Genomic DNA, 20,654 nt, shown 5'->3' with positions numbered 1-20,654 from the left:
TAGATCCATGCGATACTAGGAGAACTCTTGCGATTTATGCCGCAGATGGTTCTGGCCATGCAAACTGGCCGTGCTACACTCACAGCGACATCATCCACATGATCAACGGGCCAAGCAACTTGGTAATCTGTGCTAACTTAGTATTTGAGACAAAACCCGACACTGTTGACAGACGGCCTTGTTGCTGGCGACTGTCTCCGGGTCTGCTACGCGCATCCGACCTTCTGGAACTGTCTTCCGCGGGAGATTCGGAGATTCGCAAGGCAGGAAAAGGGAAACGGATACATCCTGTTTCGTATTTTCCTTAGACCGCAGCGCTTACTTGTCTGCTTTGATTCCAACACCGCACAGCCTCAGCAGGCTCACTACATGTTATGTAGGACTGCGAATCACCGATTTTCCGTCTGCTTGTGATTTGATCGGGAGACGAGACTTATGCCGTTCGCGAACCAGGACTAGAGCAGACTAACGATAGGTAGGGATCATGTCATTGGCGAATCACCCTTGCCATACTCACCCCGCATCCTGAAGTATCGTCTCTGGGTTTTTTCTTTCATTCACTCACTCATCCTTTTTTAAATTTAGAACCTGTGTCGCCGCAGTAAAGTCACCCGCTGTAGAGCAATCAAATGTCTTTGCTGGTAAAAAGAAAGGAACCGAAAGTAAAAACACAGCTAATTCGAGTCCGCCTTCATGGATTCGAACCCTTATGAAAATCGCCTGGACGACCCGGCACCTTCGTATGAGGAGTCGCTCTCTTCAGCATCTTACCACAAAGCCACATCCAAAGAAATCCCCAGCTCGCTACATTCTCCACTGCCTCTTCCAACTCAGCTTGCTGATGCCCGAACCCAACGAATCAACTCCATCCTAACAAGATACGTTGACCCCCTCCTACTCTCCCAAGGCGCCTCAGGGCTCTACAAAACAACCTTTGTCCTTGTCCCCTCATCCGTCTCCAGCCTACAAGATGCAGTCAGCAACGCCTACACAACGCCCGTAGAACCCCAAATCGTCGGCTTCCCGTCCAGCGAAGTCGTCAAGTTGATCCGCCTCCAAGGCGAGGAGAACGCTATGGAATTCTGGCGGCAGCCCGCGGTTGTTGCCGAGCTGGACTCGGCTATCAAGGCAAAGCTTGTAGCTAGTGGCCATCGACTACATCTCCCCGTTAACGGCGAAACATCCAGCGATGCTGTTGACGCGGCAAGTGCTCCCGCACCGTCTCCAGAACCCTCGGTACGCACAACGTCGGCCCCAACGAAGAAATCCTTTTGGGGGAGGACGAAGGACTTGTATTCCTCCAAGGGTCAGGATTCGAGAGACGTTGTCATCATTGATAGGAAGCTCGGTTGGCGGGCGCCTGGGGATCAAAATGACAAGGTGGCTGGGAAGATACCTACGGGCTTGGTTGATGTATCTATTGTGTGGAAGGAGGTGTGTTTGCGAATCGCGAATGAGATGGGGCTGTACGAAAGCAAAAAAGGCCCCGCACTTTGCATGACAGTTGAAGTTGGATCTTAGTTGTTGTTGTTGTGGTGGTTTTGGAACAAATTGAATAAAATCAAGGATGTATTCACCCCTACCCTTGTTGGGATAAAACCTGATAATTCTTCTCAAACTGCTACATAGTTATGTATATATAGCTACGCCGCTCTTAGGCCAAATTAAGATCTTTATGGAAAATGTAAAATATTTTTTTAAGGAAACACATTCAGTCATAAAACTCAACTCGCCATAGATCTAGATTATCAACATCATGCCGGAGGAAACTTCCTACTCATTTTAGCCGCCTGAAAGGGGTATGAGACCCGAAACACATATATTTCCACTATTCGCCACCAATTTTGCGTACAGCCGTGCGGGGAGATGTGGTAATCGTGGATATATACGTATTTACCTCAAAGTTTGTTGAGAGTGGAACTCCGCGCAATCTGGGTGTGGCATGGGACGAATCAAAGTCAGCAAAAAAAATCCCAAATGCTCGAAGGAAGAATTTTTGGCAAGAACAGTGGAAAGCAATTGGGTAGGCTACAGGGGGGTTAGAAAATACATACAATACTCCTAAACCTCTTCCCATAAACATACATCGGAATCGTCATCATGCTAAACGCCAAATTAAGCCCGGTAATCCACGTGAAAACCACCCTTGGCCCCCGTGCCGAGTACCACCCATTGACAAACATGCTGGCAATAAATATAAACACAGCCTTGGCAAAATTGATTGTTACAAAGGCCTGGTTGGCGTCTTTCGGGTGGCAGTCAATCACGTATGTGAAGCTGGCTGAGGTGGCAAAGGGGATAGATAGCGAGTGTAGTGCCATAAAGGTGACTGGGACTGCGACAGCTGCGCCGCGATCGATGCTAAGCCCATATCCTATAAATCCGGCAGTCGAAAATATCGTTGCGGGAATCATTAGGAGGAGGCGGAACTCGGGTTCATAGATACCGTTATTTCGCCGTGCCATGAGGCACACGAGCCAGTCAGCAATGGCCCCGGAAAGTGGAGTCCCAAGAAGACAGACACCAAGCAAGGGAAGGTTTGTCAGGCCAATTTGGGAGGGTGTGAGTCCATATTGAGGGCCTGTGAATACATTTGTGGACAGAATGGCGAATACCACGAGCCATGTCAGAAAGCTACCATGGATAAACGTGCTAAAGATGACAGCTGGGAATGTAATCAGGGGTAAAGGTTTCGCTGCTAGCGCCCAGAAACTTTTATCCGATATCCGACCATTGAATATCTTCAATTCCTCGCCATATGTCCTCTTGGGCGCATTTTTACCACCGTGTGCAGTGGTTAGTTTCTCATTGGTTTGTCCAGATTTATGTAGCACATCCGCAGTTTCGGGAACAAGGAAAAAGATTGCGGGAAGCAGTAAGCATAGTACTAATGCTGTGATGCCAAAGGGGGTCAACAGGCCGAGATTCTGAATGATATAACCAGACACAACTTGACTGAACTTGTTGCTTAGTATTGCCCTAGGCTGTATGGAAATGTGAACAACTACTTGGCTGGGACCTTACCTAAGTATGACACCAGACGTAATTGCTATACCCCATATGGCGAGTTTCTGCCCTCGCTCGTGAACAAAGAATATATCGGATACAGTGGATGTCACAAGGGTTTCCAAAGGGGCAGCTGATATCCCTTGCACAATTCGCATGATCCACAGCGATTCGAAGGACTTGAAGTAATATGATATTAGCTCCACAAAATTGGCGACATCGTCCTAAAACTCACCGTCGCAAAGTAACCCCATACACATGTTATTAATAAAATCGCTGTTGATATAATGAATACCGGGCGTTTGCCCCAGATAGTTGCTGCTGCTGCGGTGAAGAAAGTACCTGATCCGATGGACAGGATCAGGACGCCAATTAGAAATGTTGAAACTTGATCCAGTGATACATGATATCTCTTAGAAGCAACGAGCAAACCGGGGCTGATTATCGGCCCAAGCCTAAAATATCATTGCCAACAAATCAGTAGATTCAAGACAACAACGTTATATTGAGAGTGACAAAGAAGGTTCTCACGAGACCGCAACCCCAGAAGTCAGGGCCAACGCCCAAATAGCAATGTTCTTCTTAATATCCGGCCTAACAGACAATTAAGCCTACGGCACCGGCTGCAAGATAGAAGCGTCGATGTTACCAGTTGTATGGATCATTCACATTGTCACTCGGCTGAGGCACAAGAACCACCCCGTGCTTTGTCTTCAAATTCAAGTTTCGTGTATCAAGTTCTAATCACAGTTTCAGTATTCTTTCACTGTTTTGGGAGCGGTACTAACCATCACTTCTCCCTTTATCCAAGAGAGATGTTCCTGGAACTTCTGCAAGCTTATTGTCGTCTAATACCCCCAATGCCATCTTAACTTCTTTTATATTCCTGTTCTGCTCCCTTTCCGTAACACGTTCGAATGGTAAAGCAATGTAGACTCAACCAAGAAAATATTTAAATAAATAAAATGAATGAATGATGGCACGAAGAAAGGCGTAGAACAAAATATATAAAGAGTAAGTAGATTCTGCACCCACCAGTGATGAGATATCAAGTAAACGTAAAAGACGATATTATCAAAGAACTAGAGCCGAAAATACCGAACTATATTTTGATGTTTCCAATTCTAGTATATTGATATTAACTTCCTGAACGGATGGCCTAACCACCCCTAATGGATTTGCACAACTGGCAGTGGCAAAAGGACGAATAATAAAGGTGTAACGGTGGTATGCGCCCTCAGGCCAGGCTCCCTCAGGTTTTCTAGATGGTCTAGGCGGAAAGTATTTGCGTTGCGGGGGGATGTTTTTGAGCCTTGGGTGTCAGACGAGCTGTGGTGCTGTGCGATACGGCGAAGAACCATTCCGCAGGTTGCATCTGATCTAAAATTGGAGCTTTCTTTGCCGGGCCATTGTATGCCAATCAGTAAGGCACAAGATCTAATCGACAATGGACCATTTGGCGCTCGATCGACTTTCCCCAATGTCCAACAAGTTGATTTTAGGATTTGAATGATCGATTCCAGGGTTGTGTGCTTGTCACACCAATTGGTATTTTGTAGAGACGACATAGTTGATGCTGTCCCCACAAACACGTAACTGGCCAAGGGAAAACTATGAAAAATGGCTAAAGAACAGCACGCTCTCGCCGCAAGATTTCAATGGAGATGTGGCCATTTGTTCTCTCAGTTGCCCCTTTCCTTCTCCTAGTTTTTCCCTTCCGCTGAGCCAGTTATGACGGCTGTTATGCAAGGTGTTCCAACCCTTACCCAGAGACATCAGGCCTTGAGACATGTCGCATATCGACGCTCAAACACGCAAGACATGCATTTGACGCGCGTTGCTCCTTCTATAAAGGGTCAATGATATCTTCCGTACTATGCTAGAGACATTTGAGGTGTCTCCATTGGCTGAATATCCTGCTTGAGCAGGTAGAACAAGTGGAGGAACGAGGATGGGTTAAGTAGGTGATCTCTAGAAGCATCTCGAAAACCATACATTGACGGCTTGTTCGTGGCTCAATGGGTATATTTTCTGATATGCATTCATTAATACGACATATTCTGCAGGCTGCGTGTGGAAGATCATGGCCTGGAATCGTGGACAATGTATGTATGTTCGTGGCGTCGATGTCCCGATTTGGTCTGCCTACAATATGCCGATGGTCAAGATTACGTGATTATCCAACCCCGCCAAAACCAACCGGTGCCTGGATGACCTCATCAGAAAAACACCAAAACACGACAGAAGCAGCTGCACAACTCTGTTGATTCTCACGGGCTCATTATACCGTCGGCCACGAATCTAGAAGAAGACATTTAAGTAAGTATATTTTCATTAACCTATATAAACCCTTAACCATTAGAATTGCCGCAATCCAATACCCCGTGTGAAAATGCACTATGCGCTTTCTGTTACTCCAAACTTTACACAAATACTATTCAGGATATTTTCATTCTGTAACCATGACCATCCTTGCTTCAATATCATAAACGAATTATTGCAGTTTTGCGTGCTTCGATGTTTGTGGAATTTTCTTTTTGTCGTTCTTCTCCTTTCTGAGCCATTTCATTTGTTGCTGTGTTTGAGCCTGAAGGCCGTAGCACGAAACGATTGAGTTTTGCTCAAGTGTTCGACCTACCTTTTTGCCTCTCATTCATTTCACTGTTGTCTTCCAGGTCATACAATCACAGTTTACCAAGGCTCTTTCAATCACACACATAGGATGACTAGCCAATGTCTGTATACTCTAACTCCCTGACTCTGTACAGATATCGACAGTCAAGAAGTGCGATTACGCAAGTGCGACGAGAGGAAACAACGTACGATCAGAAAAATGCCTCCTCTGTCCCCCCTCTCAATTGCAACCGCAGCGGTCCAGCGGCTAGTAAAGGAGGAAGCCTCATATCACCACGAACTAAAGCAGCAGGAGGATCGCATCAAACGTCTTGAGGCCGAGCAACCTGGTGAAGATGTGGATGGCAACCGGGAATATATGCTTAAACAAGAGGTGTCGCCTACTACAGCGCTGATTCCTCTACTTTGTTAGGTTGACATTCTAACTTGCATAAACAGCGCCAAGCACTGGAAGAGACGAGAAAAGTCCTTCCAAATATGAAACAGAAAATATTAGAAAGTATCGCTAAAGTTGACCATTTGCTCGTAAGTTTCTATTCCTATCAAAATCCCCTACATCTTGTTATATTGTTTGTCTCGGACTCTCGAATATCTCTGGACCTGCTTCTCGCTTCGCGAAATATTTAAATGCTTTAATATGCACTATTTGTGATTCTGCCCCGGTATATTAACCATTGCTTGATATCCAGGTTGAAGAAGGACAGAAAGGAATGGGAAGCAACGTGGCCGATATCAATGCAGCGAAGGAGGCTATTTCACAGGCTAAGACATCCATCAGGGAGGTGTCGTGATCTGCTACCCCGTTTGTATTTACTATTTCCATCATTGATATAAATCTGAAAGCTTTCCAATATCTGCTCTATTCGTTCTGGCGGGTTGCAGTTAACCAGCCCACCAGAGTGCAGATATTAGTCCATGGACTGCTATTTGCATTGGCCACATGACACCTCCACCGAATAGTAATAATTCCTCTGAAACCGAAAGGCATAGATGATGATGGTCTTTATGGTCTTTCACAACCTTGGATTCCATGGATGACATACACAATTGACAATGGATAACTTACAACTTTTCTTATGAGGGTGTCCGCACAATATTTCATAGCGGTATAAATTTTGGTCACCTTTCCTTTCTATCTATCTCATAGTGAAACCATATGCGATCACTGATCGTCCACTCGGAGTCTAAGCGGTCTTCAAAGGTAAAACACGCTGCCTAGAAAACTATTTTTAAGTATAATTTTTCGGAGAGTTCACTTTAGGTTAATGTGGCTAAACTCCTAGACCAAATAAGTGGCCCTGCTAGCGAGTGGACAAACAAGTGCAACTAACCAGCTCACTTGGCGTCAATGGCGGAGTAGGAATTCACGTCAGCCTAGTTGTTGAAAGGGAGGAGGACTGCCATGCTTCTGATCCTGATGTTTTACGTTTCTTCTCGGTATTTTGTGCCTTACATTCGCTTCCGACTTCCAGCACCCACATGAAGTAGCAGTCTGCTGTTCTTAATTCAACATGAGTACGTTCGTAAAACACCTAGGTGCAATCTACACCCCTGCGGTTGAGCAACTTCCGCTATATACGGAGAATGAGGAGGGTCTTCCGCGGTACACGGAAGATGACGAAAACCAAGAACACCCTGAGCGAGAAGATGGCCAAGATAGAATCCAGATATTTCTGAATGGGCTTTTGTCATCCACTGATGAATCTCAACTTGATCCGCACATTGTCAAAGACCTGTTACAGGATGAACATCGACGATTATCGGATATCGTATCATCTCGCGCCCAATTTGAAATTTACAGAGGCGAACTTGCAACGGATGAATTGTCATTCATCGCACTCGCTATCACCCGTCTTCTTTTTAGATCCATCTCTGCTGGGAAGAGCGAAACCATTTCATGGCTTATATCACAAAACCTGGTTTCCCCGAATGTCATCGACACGGATGGTATGTCTCCGTTGCTGGCTGCTGTTAAGGCAGGAAGAACAAGGACGATTCAAGAATTGGTTGATCTTGGTGCGGAACCTGACGCGTATGCGATTTCGGTGGGAATATCCCCTTTTCTTGTTTAAAACATCATTCGCAGCAAGGAGAATTGCATAATTTCTTAAAGGAGAACACTTTTGGGTTATAGTATAACACTTAGTGATTATTCTAACTCGGATTCAGGGATTCCGTTTATTACCAGTTGGACGCGCTGCCATCAGGAGAACTCCGTTACAGCTTGCTGCTGAGCTTGGGAATCTTCCACTAGTCAAGATGTTCATCGAGACCTATCAATGCGATGACTCCAAGATCGCACCAGACGGAGAGCTTGCTCTTCGCTTGGCATCGAAGAACGGGCACAGGCATGTCGTCGATTATCTCCCCGCACGTCGAGGTGGCGGATGGAAACGATGGCGAACTGCGCATGAAGTGTCCATGGCGAAAGCCAGAGACGCCCTTAAGTCCATTTTCGAGTTCATCACTTTTTTTGTTTACAAAATTCCGAAATTCTTCCTCTGGACCATCCCTAAAAAAGGGATCGTCGAGCCGCTGATGAGCGGTTGCAAATGGTGTTGGGTGAATAAAGCGGGGTTGCTCCCATGGATAAAATATCAAGCCCAGCAGACACCAGCCAGAATCAAGAAGTGCTTACAATCGCTGTGGAAAGTGGCCAAACGCATGCCCAAAGACATCGCAGATGTGTCGAAGGATCTGTGGAAATTTTGCACCCGTACCTTGCCCAAACATATTTGGAGAGTCATCACGGTGGAGATGCCGAAAATTGTCAAGAGTGTGTCCAAGTGGGTATGGTCTATACTATCATCCATCGCGACAACGATAGCGAACCTTTTTCAAAGGATCGCTTCACTCGTCCATACCATACTCACCGCTATAGCCTCCTTCTTCCGCACCCTTACTCTCAGTGACATCTGGAATGGATTCTGCGACGTTCTGCGAGTTGTATTCATTTCATTCCCCCTTAAGGTATATGATATAGTGCTTGATTTCGGAGAGTTAACCTATAAAGCAATGGGCGCACTCTTTGGTTTAACTGGGAAAGTATTGTGGTATATTGGCTTTGCACTACTTTTCCTAGTGACTTATATCCCGAAGCAGATATGGGCCATTGTTAGGAGCATGGGGGTATCGATAGCTACAGGTTATAAGGAAATCAGGGTCTGGGTGAATCCTAAGGCGTGAATGATTATTTTTGAGCGAGGGTTTACTGAGCAAACCATATCTCATCACCGATAATTTGTGGTTAGGAATCAAACTCCTATTCAGTCAGAGTTCTACGTAGGGTAGAGTAGCAATATCCCGGCACATGTCGCTACTGCTCTAGCTAGTGTCCATCTTGTCTCCAAACCTATCTTCAACAGAACCTTTCTCGTCCTGGGGCTCTGCGGTGGCTCTTGAATCAGGCCTTGTCTCGCTGTCTACTGTTCCTACTGGCCCTGATTCATCTCCGGTAACTTCCCCTTCATCTATCATAGTCTCATCTTCCGGCTCCTGTGTAGCGGCTTTCCCATCAGTTGACGCCGCACTCATCGCTTGCCGCAGGGGAGTCGCACCACCGGTGACATGAGGACGGTGTTTCTCTATTTGGGATGGTGCTGAGGTAGGACCCGAGTCTTCATTCCCAACGTGCGAAGGGGTTACACTATCTTGATCTGGCTTCGGAGTCCCAACGGCACTTCCTCTCCCTTTCGAACCGGCATCTCCCTCATCGCCCTCCTCGCCTTCCTCCATGCCTTCTCTCCTCTCAACTTCCTCTTTCTCATCCCTAATTAATCGCCGAAGATTCATTCCTTCCTCCATAATTCTACCAAATTGCTCTCTGCGTTCACCCCACGTTTGCGCATATTCTCTGCTTTCCTGCTCCAACTGGGCGATTTCCGCATGTAGCTTTTGAAGGTTAGCCTCTTGGTCCTCCCTGGGTCGTAGCAATCGATTCGAAGTAATCTTATCCGCTAGGTCATCGTATGTTTTACGTAACGCAAGGGTCTTCTGTGCTTCTTCCAGTTGTATCCTCAACTCAGCCGTATTGTCCCTCACAGCTTGCGCTGTTGACTGAATTCTCAACTTCTCGGCTGCATAACGTTTCCGTTCTTTCTCATTGCTTGCAAGTAGGAATTGAATTCTGGCAATGCTACTCTCAAAAGCAGCAAAGTCGAGTGTTATATCTTCGCGAAACTGGCGCCATTCCTCAAGTTGCTTCTGCTTGTGAGCGTCGGCCTGTGCTGCCGCGGCTTCTTCATCAGTGCTTTCGGGTGGCGGAGTTGGAAACAATGTAGATGGCGCGGCTACCAGCGAGTTGGGAGTGAGAAGGCGTTTCGTAATTCGTTTAAATGGCTTTTCTTCGACGTTCAGAAGCCGCGTCTTATGAAGCGCATCTAGACCATAAAATTGTTGACAATTAGCAAAGGAAGTTGTTGCAGAGAAGCATAGCAGCAGGAACACGCACCTTCGTGGGCTTGATCGAGCAAAGTATAAGCTTCCATAATACCCCGTAAGAGCAAATTAAGTAGTTCCTAAACAGAAGGGAGGATAGTCGGGCGGCTGCTGAGGCTTTTGGTCCTGGAATGGTAGCAGCAGTGTTCATTGCAAGGGGATGGTTATAACTAATCAACGCTAAGACTGCAGGATGAGCTAAGCAATCCGCTGATTTCCGAGACAGGCTAGGCAAGTCTTGTCCAACAACCTGACTCGAACCTTCATTGACGTCGATATCGCCTGGTCAATGCGAAGTTCTTCAAGGTTCAAGCCCCCTTAGATCACACATAGAGTGTTTGAAACAACGCAAATAATCAATTCTGCATGAATATTTACTACCCTTCTTTCTGCTTTACGTCCCTTCTTGTGGCATCCGAGCCATTGAATCACTTGAAACTCTCGCAGATGCGAATTCTAGTATTCCTAAAAGCACCCTTTCTAACGCCTCTTTTAGCGTCTCCCTAGGTATGTAAGCCCTCTTCTCCAAAGGATTGAACTAATTAATGTATGTAGATTCCTATCTTCATGCGAGATCTGACCTTCCTGCATAGAAATTGACTGTTCCTCCTCGTCCAAAATGGACGGGATGTATACTGGGCTTCAAAAGAGGCAATTATTCGAGTCGCTGGATTCCTTTAAATCATTTGTACGTGCGGCATCAATAAGACAGCGTTGGGATCTCTGTGTTATCAGAAGCAATAGAGAAAGTGTCGCCCTGGGTTGCCGGTCATCCACCGATTGTACCTTTCGCGCCATATGCCGTTCAAATCAGAACTACACATATGTAACCTCTGTCACCGATACTCATACCTGTCGCGCTACCCTTGATGCTCCTGCGGTTCCGATTCAGCGAGCCCAAGCCTCCCGTATGGCCTTTCTGAAGAAAGAGATCCCCAAGTTTTTTGATACGAATACCAAAGTCACAGCAGATGAGGCCGTGGCAGCTATCAGAAGATATTACGGCATCGAAGTGGCTCCTAGACAAGCACATCGGGCTTTACGGAAACTAGATATGCTCAAGGGTAAACGCCGAGGTCGTCCCCCTAATCCCAGTCAGACACGGCCAGTGACTGGTCAGATCCCCATTGAAGCCACTAGTAGCTCCTTTCCACAACAACAGCAACAACAGCAACAGCAACATCAACAACAACACGACGAACATGCTAGCGAGTGGTCACAAAACCAACCCTTGTTGCCGATGGATATAGGGACTGATGACGATGATGATGATGACTTCGACGTTCCAGAAAGCAGCCACATTATTCCTCAACCTAGCATGCCACAACCAAGCCCAGACGCTCTCGCTCGATCCCATCATGTCCCTACTGCACTTAATTCTGGCGCGCCACAGGAAGACCAGGGCTCAGGCCTTTGTAATAATAGGCAACATACCCCACAAGTTCGTAGCCAGCCGCGCAGCGTCCAGCGTCGTCCCAAAGTCTCGGCAGATGTGAAGGTTGAGTTTTCGTGTGCAGCTTGCGGGGTGATTAACCAAGCATTCTTCCCGGGCCGAGGGCAAGTTGCAAGACCGGTAGTTGGCAATCAGTTCATGGGGAACGGAGACCCTGTTAACTTCGATTTGGGTACGCACCAGTCAGGAGCAGGATCATGACCCTTGACAAATGCGGAGACCGCCCTTGACCAACTCCAACCGTTAACATATATAAATGAATTACTTTTACGGCTATTCTTACTAGAGCACCGCATATATCCTAAAATGTGCCTACATTCATATAGGCAGATAATTTACTCGGCCTACTTCTCAAGTGAGAAAGATTAGGACCAGCCAAATCGTGTACCGTCTCCCGTCTCCCCTTAATATGTCTCTCCACCCGCCTATCATACTGCCATACTGCATGGGGTCGGATTGATTATGGGAAAGCATATTTAAAAAGAATATCTCTCGCTCTAACGTGTCTCAATGCCAACAAATTAAGTCCCTATGTGTGGCCGATTCTGTTAAGTTAAGCCTATTTAACGGGGGCAGTCCCGAGGGCAATTGTTGGATCGGTGCATACAGCTATCATTCAAAATCATTAGTTGAACTCTTGAGTCCAAGAAGCCACCATTCAGAACTAGCATATACTTGGAATAATGATCATAAATTTTTAACACTGTGGCACTAGCTTGGTATGTCAATGGCTCGTCTGCGTTGCTCAATTGTATATTACATTTTTCCTCTCCCGAATCCTGTTACGGGGATAGGCAAATCTATTCTGTTGCTTACGTTGGATCACTGATGACAAGCTGCGCAGGAACCGTGAGGATTCTGAACTACCTTTTCTTTCTGCGGACTGGCTACCCATCTCCTCAACCCCGAGTTACGTATGAATGAACTCGACCAGCCCTCGTACATACCAATTCCATGCCTTCTTCAACTGATGACAGGCCGATAACTGAATCAAAATCCAATGAGGACTTGCTTGTGTCGGATGCGTCAACTGAGGAACTGCAAGGCACTGTTGCCCAAAATGCCCCGATAATATCTTGTGTGCTGCCTTCTTTGTCGCTGTTGTTGGGCTATGCGAGCGATTCACATATTACGGCTCCAGCGGCCAGTTTTTCAGGCATGCAATTTGTTCTCTTTTCGTTTTTCCTAGGATCTGATTCCCGGAGGAGTAATGAGGAAAAAAAGCAATGGATGTCGACTAGATTTTGTGGGTCTTATAGAATTATATCCATAAGCTTTCCAGGTTCCAGCGATTCCTCGAGCTTTAAATATGCTCTTCTCTTTCCACTCCTATCTTGGGTCTCTAAGGTTGCGTTAACTGGTAATCATTAAGGGTTTCCGTTAGGCAGGCGCTACTAGTCTGAGGAGCTTCTTCCATGTGTGGTTGACGGGTACATTGCCAATTTCGGCACGTGCACATGAGAAGGATCCAGAAGCTGTGCACGTTTCCTGATCAAGTCAAGCATGTATATATATATATATATATATATAACTGATCCTTGACGCTTTCCAGACGTTCACTGGCTTTATCTCTTCTTTCTGGAGGTTCCCCCTTTCCGCTTCTTTTCCCCCGGCAAACCCTACTAATAATACGTATCTCTCCCCTTTTCCCACAAGTACCAGCCTGTCGCGGGGGACGAGTTTATATTATTCTTATTTTTTAATTTACCTTTTTTACCGCAATTACAAGATTACAGAAGTGTAGTTTCAAGATCTCCAGGGGTCAAGAACATGGTGGTGGTCGCTGCAACATGTGATGCATGTGATGATCCACTGTAGAGAATAAATCAAACCACAGGACGAAAAATACATGCAAAAACTTCAACTCCACCCAAGCTGAGCGATGCTGCATGCCAAGCCAAACCCATGGGAAGATCGGATGAACTCAAAAAAATACTTGGGTAGCCCCAGCTTGCGGGGACAGACAAGCTAAGACACACAGCCGTTGCGCCGGGGGGGGGGAGCTGTTACCTAGTCTTGTTGGGCTTGCATCAATGCTGCAGGATACGCCCATGTTCTTCCGAATCTCCCCATGGCGGGATACATTACGCAGTACAAGCTCCAAGCAACTAGCGAGTGGGCTAAGAAGCTAACAAGCTCATTCAGCCAGGCCTGTGCAAATTCACATGCTCGGAGAATAAATCATGCTAAGGAGATACGATAGATAACCGCTGCGAACATCGGAGGAGGCAGGGGGAAGAAGCTATGGGAAGCCTGATGCTATACTAGTGCCAGTCTAGGTAACTCTCTCGTTGCATCCATGGATAATGTCTGTGTTCTCGGTTCGGGCAATGGGGTTTTGGCATGTGGTGGTGGTGGTGGTGGTGGTGGTGGTGCTAACAAGAGCAACTTGAGCTTCAATTTCAACTTGAATCCCCGTACCGTATAGCTGTTGAATTTATCTTTCATTATTCAAACCACGTTTGAACACAAAGAGAATAAGAGGTGTCCTTAATCTAGCAAAGAAAAGAACAGAAAAGTAAAGAAAGGACAAAACGGAAACAAACAAACAAACAAACAAACAAACAAGTAAATAAAACCAGCTCTCCATTCAATGTTTATTATCATTTCACTTCATGGAATCCATCCTCCTCCACCCCCTTTACCCTTCCCCTGTATATTGCTTGCTGTATGAGTATATCCATCTATTCATCCCTATCTAAGATAGGGCTTTTCGTAGGATCAAATACCAAGTGGAGGGGGAAAAAACCCCCTTTACCAGTGTATAAAAACAGTGGGGATAATAGAAAAAAAACATTTCCCAACGCATATGCCCAATCTGTTTTCGCACCATGTATTCCAACGCGAAAGAAAAGACAAAATGAGCTCACGATACCAAAAAACAGGGAATAAAAAGAGAAGGCAATCAAAAAGGGGGAAGCACATGAAAATGGAATGGCACAAAATTGCAACCACGTGCTAATTGATATGCAGCATGTGAAAAAAAATAATAAATAAATCACAGAACAAAAGGGAAAGGGGGTCAGGAAACGGAAAGCGCTAAACGACTCAAACAGGTCGAAAACAAAAGCATGTCGGTCAAAGGAATAAAAGAGGTGGGGCGGAGGGAGCGGGGCGGGAGGCAGGGAGGGTGACGCCTGGTGGTTGGTGGAGAGGAAATTATATTTGTGTTTCACAACTTAGCCCCCTTATCATTCGCATCTTCATCTGACACCATCTCCCAGCCATTATTATTATTATAGCTCGGCCGGCCAATCGACGAGAGCAGGATACCCACCTCGCGCTCCAACGACGCAACCTCGGAATGTGGCGCGTACATCTTCGACCGGATCCAGGCATCCATGTCTGCATTGCTCAGATCGCGAATGCCCGTTTCCCGATCGACCTTTGCCTCCTGCGCTGCGCGGATGACTCCGCGTGCTACGATGACGCTCACATCTCTGATCCGGGTGAGGTCTGGGTAGAGGAGGCCGTGTTCGAGTTCCTCTGAGGTAAGGGTTTTGGAGAGAGCTTCGCCGGATGCGTAGATCATGCTGTCGGTGACTTCGACGGCCTTGCTAAGGATGGTCCCCAGACCGATACCGGGGAAGACGTACATGTTGTTGCCCTGACCTGGGTAGTAAGTCTTTATCTGTCCAGCGGAGTTCTTATAGGAAAATGGCTGGAAGGGAGAGCCGGAGGCGAATAATGCCTGGCCATCGGTGTGTATGATGGCAGATTCGAAGTCGCATTCCGAGTTCGCGGACGGGTTCGAGAGGGGGAAGATTATGGGTCGCTTGCTGAAGGAGGCCATACTTCTGAGGATCTCTGGGGTAAATACACCTCCCAGGGTCGACAGGCCCATGAGCATGGTGGGCTTGACGTGATCAACAACCTCACTCAATGTCTTTAACTGTAGGCCCTGATTATCAGTTCGTGCAAAGTAAACCTTATGCGAGGCAAGTTGATCCCCTCGATCCGCCGTCACGAGACCCTTAGTGTCAACGAGGTAGAAACAGGCCTTGGCCTCGTCTTCCGTCATTCCTTCGCGAACGAAGAAATCGACAATTTGCTTGGCGACACCAACACCAGCACTTCCTGCTCCAAGGAAGACGGCTTTGTGCTCCTTAGCCGGAATGCCAGATTGTTTTACGGCATTTATGACTCCAGCAAGGATAACCGCACCGGTTCCCTGGATGTCGTCATTGAAGCAGGTAAATCTATGGCGGTACCGTTCAAGAGCTGGGAATGGGTTCTTGAAATCTTCAAATTGAATGACAACGCTGAGTATCTTATTAGCAAGACAAAGTAAAAGAGAGTGCCTACCGGTAAATGGATTTTGCAAAAAGAACCGAGAAATTTTAACTTACCCAGGCCATTTCTCGGTCAGAGCGGTCATCAGTTCGTCCATAAATTCCAATTCTTGCTCTGGGCTCACCTTGTTTCGACGACTACCTAGATAAAGAGGATCTTCTCTCAACGCCTTATTGCTCGTTCCCAGATCTAGGGTTAGAGGCAGAGTGGCTTCCGGCCTGATACCAGCGCAGGCGGTGTATAGGGCAAGCTTTCCAATGGGAATACCCATTCCGTTGATGCCAAGGTCTCCCAAGCCAAGGATTCTAGAGCCATCCGTGATAACGGTAATATCGACATGTGGCTGGGGCCAATTTTGGATGACAGCTGCAATATTGCCTCTATCCTCGTAACTGATATACATTCCTAAACAACCTAGTGAGTCATAACCGTAGGGTAAACAAAGGAAAAGGGGGGAAAACAAGTTAAATAAAGCTATAGACAAAATTTTATTTCCCACCTTCAGGCTGTTGGTATATTTCGGACCATCTCTGACAAGCTTCACCCACAACGGGCGTGTATATCAGCGGGGTGAGTTCCTAGAGGAGGGATTAGCCCCAAGAACTGCGCGAACACCGGTAAATCTATCGGCAGCATTATTTCCCTCCCACCTTTAAATGGTCTACAACCAAACGGTAGAAAAGATGGACGTTATTCCGGCGTAGAGTGCTGAGGTAGAGGAACTTGTCGATGGCGGTTGCTTTCACAGCAAGCTGCCTCAAGCCTGATTGAACCAGTCAGCAAAAGGGCCCCAATCCAACACAACAAAATATATCCCCTAAATACCCCAGCAAGCAGCAGAGGCAGCGCAACACATCCATACATCTTGTCTTTTGTGTCTCATAGCTTTCCACGCGCGGAGGCGTCAGACCGTACGATCGAAGGTATTTGCGGATGTAGCCAGGGTTTGCGGTGTCATAGGAGCCGTCTCTAGTTTTGTATCCCAGGTTAGCAAAAGAAGATTTGTTTTATGGGAAGATAAAAGCCATCCGCGAAACCAAGATGCCATAGAAAGTCGGTCTTTGAGCCCATACAGGCGAAATCATCAGTGGGGTGAACAAGATAGAAGCTTACGCAGGAACATTGACCAGCGCGGAGGAATGCACACAGCTGCGCTGCTGGAAACGGGGTACGCTGTGACTCATGATGATGGGCCAGCAGGAGGAATGGGATGGAAGCAGTAGAGATTGAGTCAAGTTCTTTAGAAGAAGCACAGAGATAGATGATTTTGGAGGGGAGAGGAGAGCGCCGCCGAAGTTGTAACCAGAGAGCTTATTTATGTGGCCAGACAACATCTGGCTGTCTGGGGCAAAGGTCGGTTTCGTGTCGCTGCCACCACCCAAGACATTTAATTATTTTTGATTACTAGTACTGAGCAGCGATGGGGTGAATTGGCACAGGCGAAGGTATACAGAGCAGAACAGGGCAGACATACACCTAGGTAAATTTCCGCTGACGACCACATAGCGCCACCACAACGTCCCGAAGAACCCATCACCATGTCCATTTGCTTCTCTACCGCGGACACTAGCCCAGCAGTTCTGGGGATCGATTGCGCTGGAACACGCTCAGGGCAAGCCGGACTCGGGCGATGTCGGGTTGGGGCGCCTGGGAAAACTACGCAGTAGCAGTAGATCAGAACTACGAAACGGTGAAAGAACAGGTCAATGGCTGATGCGAGAAGTCTAACATTCGCTTCCGCGTTCTTTTTCTAACGCACCAGGGTGACTCCGTGATGGAGAGCACATTGGTTTGCTCTCTTATTGTAGTATGTCATGAATCTGTTCTGACGTTCTAGAGCATGTTTTGAATATTTACGCTCTTCAAATACAGGATATATATACCTCGTGTCTGGTTTTCCCAACAGAAAGAATTGAGTTTGGTTATGCCCCTGAGCTTTTTATTTTTTTTTTTAATAATAATCCCTGTCCTCTCGGTTTGCTACTCTAGCTCGATAAACTAACTGGCAGCTTCGGGAGAGCTGGGGATTTTAGTGACAAAATCCTGGGTTAGGAAAGCTCATCCATACATTCAACTAACGGGAGCCAGGCTGGGATTCGAAATTCCAGGATTCTCTCAAACTCGGGGCAGCACATGCGCTTACGCAGAGTTCCCCTTATTGTTGCTATTGTTGCGCTTGCTGCTAAGATGAATTCGCAGAACGAAAACAACAGCCTTGATGGGTTCGAGTTAGATCCCTGCAACCACCATCCTTCTCAGCAGTCGCATGTCCTATAAGTCGCTGCTGGAAACCCAGTGGGCTCTGCCAATGAGCTTGTCAGGTCACAACAACCAGGAAGCCTCCCCTGATTCTGATACATCCATCCCACATGGAACCTGCCCTTTCAAGTTCCAGGAGCAAATACTCCGTACAGCTCCCTGCCTTCTTGTTTTCTTTTTCTTTTTCTTCTTCCCTACTTCTTTTGCTTCTTTTCTTTTTCCGAGGCGGGGATTTGGCTGTAGGATCGCGGTATCACCCGATATTCTAGTGTCAAAGCAAGGCTGCTCTAGACTGTAATTGGTGTAAGAGAGATTCTCAAACATCACTTCTCTCCTTTTTCCGCCGCAAAACGGGGCTAACGTTCCCCCAGCGACATCGGTAGTACTCATCAAACCACTTGGGGCTGGTTGTGGAGCTTGTCGCTGGCTTGCACCCTGCCAAGTCCTATCACTAGGGCTTGTCTAGCAAGCTCGGGTAGGCCGTCGTCCAGGGAGCACTGAACGGGCGGGAAAGCTCAATAGCTCCTGGGACGAAGGGCATGCATGGGTGACAAAAATAACATCTAGCCAAGCTCATCCCCAGATTTTCATTCTCCCCGATCGGACAACGCGGCACGAGGGCATGCGAATTGACTTTTTTCGTGTTTTTTCTTTTTCTTCGATACAAAAGTGCAAACGGGGAAGACGGCGATTATTCTTTGAAAAGAAGGACAAGGAAGAGAAAAGAGAATTAGAAGATGATGTTGATATTGAAACCTCTCGTCAGCAGTCCTGACCAACATCAGCCTCCTGGGTTTGCCTAAAAATACGGTATTAGAGTTTACGGACTCCGTATGAAAAATACAAGGCTCTCCTCGTTCCAGTTTCATGTCCTCACGGTTCAAGAAAGGCATTCTCCGTTTAACAGATCCATTCTGTAGTTAACTAGTTTGTCAACCAGGATTATATCATATTTCGAACAAAAATTAGAAACCACTGCATGTGCAGCCAGCACCAGTAGAAATTATACGATGTCAAGAAGGAAAAATTTGAGGATTTCAAACCATTTCAGAGCACCAGCGAATTCCTTCGACATGTCCGATGCCACAAGGCTGGGAACTCGGCCAGACAAAATGACGGGGCTAAATTCTAACCAGCGCTTTTTTAGCTGCATATTTAGGTCGAGCCTCCACGCCGCCCATTTCCCAACAGTTTATGCAGCCCAAGACATTGATTAACCACCCAGCACCGTCGGATACCTGCTGCTGAGACAAATTACAGCAAGTAGATGGTAGGAGGGGAAACACTCCCTAGATGTCTGAGATTTTTTCGAGTAGGAAAAAAATCTGGGGCCTGCGATATTGCGTGAAAGTTGCATGTATTGTACCTGACTGAACCAGTAAGTTCAATTGAATTCTTGATCAATGGTTTTTTCCCTTGCTGAGAATGCTGTTATGCTCAGGGTCTACTCAAATGTCACTTACACAGTATAACAGCCAAACCCTCGATAGCGCCATGCCAGAAGTGCACCATCAAATGAGGCGGAAAAACTGATTTACATGAGCTGGCTTTATAACACTATTGTGACATTTCACGGCATGAAATTATGGGCTTAAAGCCCTGCCAATATGGTACAATCCATTCTTCAATGTCCTCCTCCAGCAGGCACAATCATGCCCGTTGTGACGCATGGTTGATTGGCTAAATCGATTCCTACGGTGAGCTGCATCCATGATGGGGTTGAGATATTGCTAGTATACGCTGGGTATCCTTCTTCATTGAAGCCGGGGGAGCACTGATGCAATGAGTCCGACCGTCATAAAGTGATGATATCATCATTGGCCTGCTCATAAAGCACCTTCCTGAGCACATATGTATGGATATTGATAGACTTCTAGCAAGAGAGCACCGACCTACTCTCCACTTTCCACGCTCTCAGCCAATTGCTAACTCTGTTTTAATGTGTGAGCTGTCAGCCTGACCAACCTCTTTATCGACTGCAAAGCATTATTATAGCTCCCCTACGGAGTGCAATGCTGCTCACTTGCACTGATTAAGGCCCTCCTACAATAGGGGCCTTAAAAAAAAATTTTTTTTTTCGTACCTGGAGGAGCAGCTGGCGCTTAAGTCCTTCAACCCATGGGACCTCAGCGGCTCGCTTGGCATGAATTGAATACAGGGCGCTGCTAACAAGAGCCAAATGGTGAGCTTAGATTGGTACGATGTGGATCAGCACAACTAACTAATGCTCTGCAGAATGACGGAAGCGGCGGGAGTTCTTGCAACATATAGTGAGTGGTATTTGACGTAATTCTACGAGACAATGCCATAGCCGATGCTATTATTTATAGACTCCTTTAGATTTTGAAGCTCACTCACCATCAGCAAAAGACTGTTCTCACTCAGTTTGTCAATGGAATCCACACAGTCCATGTTCTGGAAGTTCTTGGCACTTGCACCATGCCAGCGTGCCAAGGCTGTGGTGAGCTCATCGTCACGTTTCAAGAATCCTGTTGCTGACACTTCCACTTCATCCATCATAGCATTCCTCCTCTTCATGCCCATTCTTTTATGCTGAGAGGCGGGCCACCAG

General features: G+C 46.7%; 9 protein-coding genes across 9 annotated transcripts; 4 read left to right on the top strand and 5 right to left on the bottom strand.

Annotated features, from left to right (window-relative positions):
• Positions 1-107: 107 nt before the first annotated feature.
• HCBG_04609 (uncharacterized protein) lies at positions 108-1,706 on the top strand (the record flags this gene model as incomplete). Its single annotated transcript, XM_045431658.1, has 2 exons — positions 108-475; positions 586-1,706. One exon carries the CDS (start codon positions 694-696, stop codon positions 1,519-1,521), a length of 828 nt encoding a protein of 275 aa, XP_045288211.1.
• Positions 1,707-1,828: 122 nt separating this feature from the next.
• HCBG_04608 (uncharacterized protein) lies at positions 1,829-3,873 on the bottom strand (the record flags this gene model as incomplete). Its single annotated transcript, XM_045431657.1, is given in 7 exon segments — positions 1,829-1,931; positions 2,086-2,955; positions 3,025-3,230; positions 3,242-3,461; positions 3,538-3,600; positions 3,656-3,746; positions 3,795-3,873. The coding sequence occupies 7 exon segments, from the start codon at positions 3,871-3,873 to the stop codon at positions 1,829-1,831; spliced, it is 1,632 nt and encodes a 543-aa protein (XP_045288210.1).
• Positions 3,874-4,175: 302 nt separating this feature from the next.
• HCBG_04607 (uncharacterized protein) lies at positions 4,176-4,574 on the bottom strand (the record flags this gene model as incomplete). The annotated part of the gene is made up of 1 exon (XM_045431656.1): positions 4,176-4,574. The coding sequence occupies one exon, from the start codon at positions 4,572-4,574 to the stop codon at positions 4,176-4,178; it is 399 nt and encodes a 132-aa protein (XP_045288209.1).
• Positions 4,575-5,308: 734 nt separating this feature from the next.
• Positions 5,309-6,431, top strand: HCBG_04606 (uncharacterized protein; the record flags this gene model as incomplete). Its single annotated transcript, XM_045431655.1, has 3 exons — positions 5,309-6,013; positions 6,079-6,165; positions 6,330-6,431. 3 exons carry the CDS (start codon positions 5,840-5,842, stop codon positions 6,429-6,431), a joined length of 363 nt encoding a protein of 120 aa, XP_045288208.1.
• A 720-nt stretch (positions 6,432-7,151) lies between these two features.
• HCBG_04605 (uncharacterized protein) lies at positions 7,152-8,826 on the top strand (the record flags this gene model as incomplete). Its single annotated transcript, XM_045431654.1, has 2 exons — positions 7,152-7,685; positions 7,810-8,826. 2 exons carry the CDS (start codon positions 7,152-7,154, stop codon positions 8,824-8,826), a joined length of 1,551 nt encoding a protein of 516 aa, XP_045288207.1.
• Positions 8,827-8,964: 138 nt separating this feature from the next.
• On the bottom strand, positions 8,965-10,127 carry HCBG_04604 (uncharacterized protein; the record flags this gene model as incomplete). Its single annotated transcript, XM_045431653.1, has 2 exons — positions 8,965-10,019; positions 10,091-10,127. 2 exons carry the CDS (start codon positions 10,125-10,127, stop codon positions 8,965-8,967), a joined length of 1,092 nt encoding a protein of 363 aa, XP_045288206.1.
• Positions 10,128-10,382: 255 nt separating this feature from the next.
• Positions 10,383-11,731, top strand: HCBG_04603 (uncharacterized protein; the record flags this gene model as incomplete). The annotated part of the gene is made up of 2 exons (XM_045431652.1): positions 10,383-10,584; positions 10,671-11,731. The coding sequence occupies one exon, from the start codon at positions 10,697-10,699 to the stop codon at positions 11,729-11,731; it is 1,035 nt and encodes a 344-aa protein (XP_045288205.1).
• Positions 11,732-14,702: 2,971 nt separating this feature from the next.
• HCBG_04602 (NADP-dependent malic enzyme MaeA) lies at positions 14,703-17,007 on the bottom strand (the record flags this gene model as incomplete). The annotated part of the gene is made up of 6 exons (XM_045431651.1): positions 14,703-15,831; positions 15,880-16,237; positions 16,323-16,401; positions 16,474-16,586; positions 16,686-16,792; positions 16,937-17,007. 6 exons carry the CDS (start codon positions 17,005-17,007, stop codon positions 14,703-14,705), a joined length of 1,857 nt encoding a protein of 618 aa, XP_045288204.1.
• A 2,699-nt stretch (positions 17,008-19,706) lies between these two features.
• Positions 19,707-20,599, bottom strand: HCBG_04601 (uncharacterized protein; the record flags this gene model as incomplete). Its single annotated transcript, XM_045431650.1, has 4 exons — positions 19,707-19,762; positions 19,979-20,013; positions 20,166-20,247; positions 20,464-20,599. The coding sequence occupies 4 exons, from the start codon at positions 20,597-20,599 to the stop codon at positions 19,707-19,709; spliced, it is 309 nt and encodes a 102-aa protein (XP_045288203.1).
• Positions 20,600-20,654: the final 55 nt, after the last annotated feature.

This window comes from Histoplasma capsulatum (genome assembly GCF_000150115.1).
Source record: "Histoplasma capsulatum G186AR genomic scaffold supercont2.5, whole genome shotgun sequence".
NCBI lineage: Eukaryota > Fungi > Ascomycota > Eurotiomycetes > Onygenales > Ajellomycetaceae > Histoplasma > Histoplasma capsulatum.
This window is presented reverse-complemented; position numbering and strand designations above follow the sequence as displayed.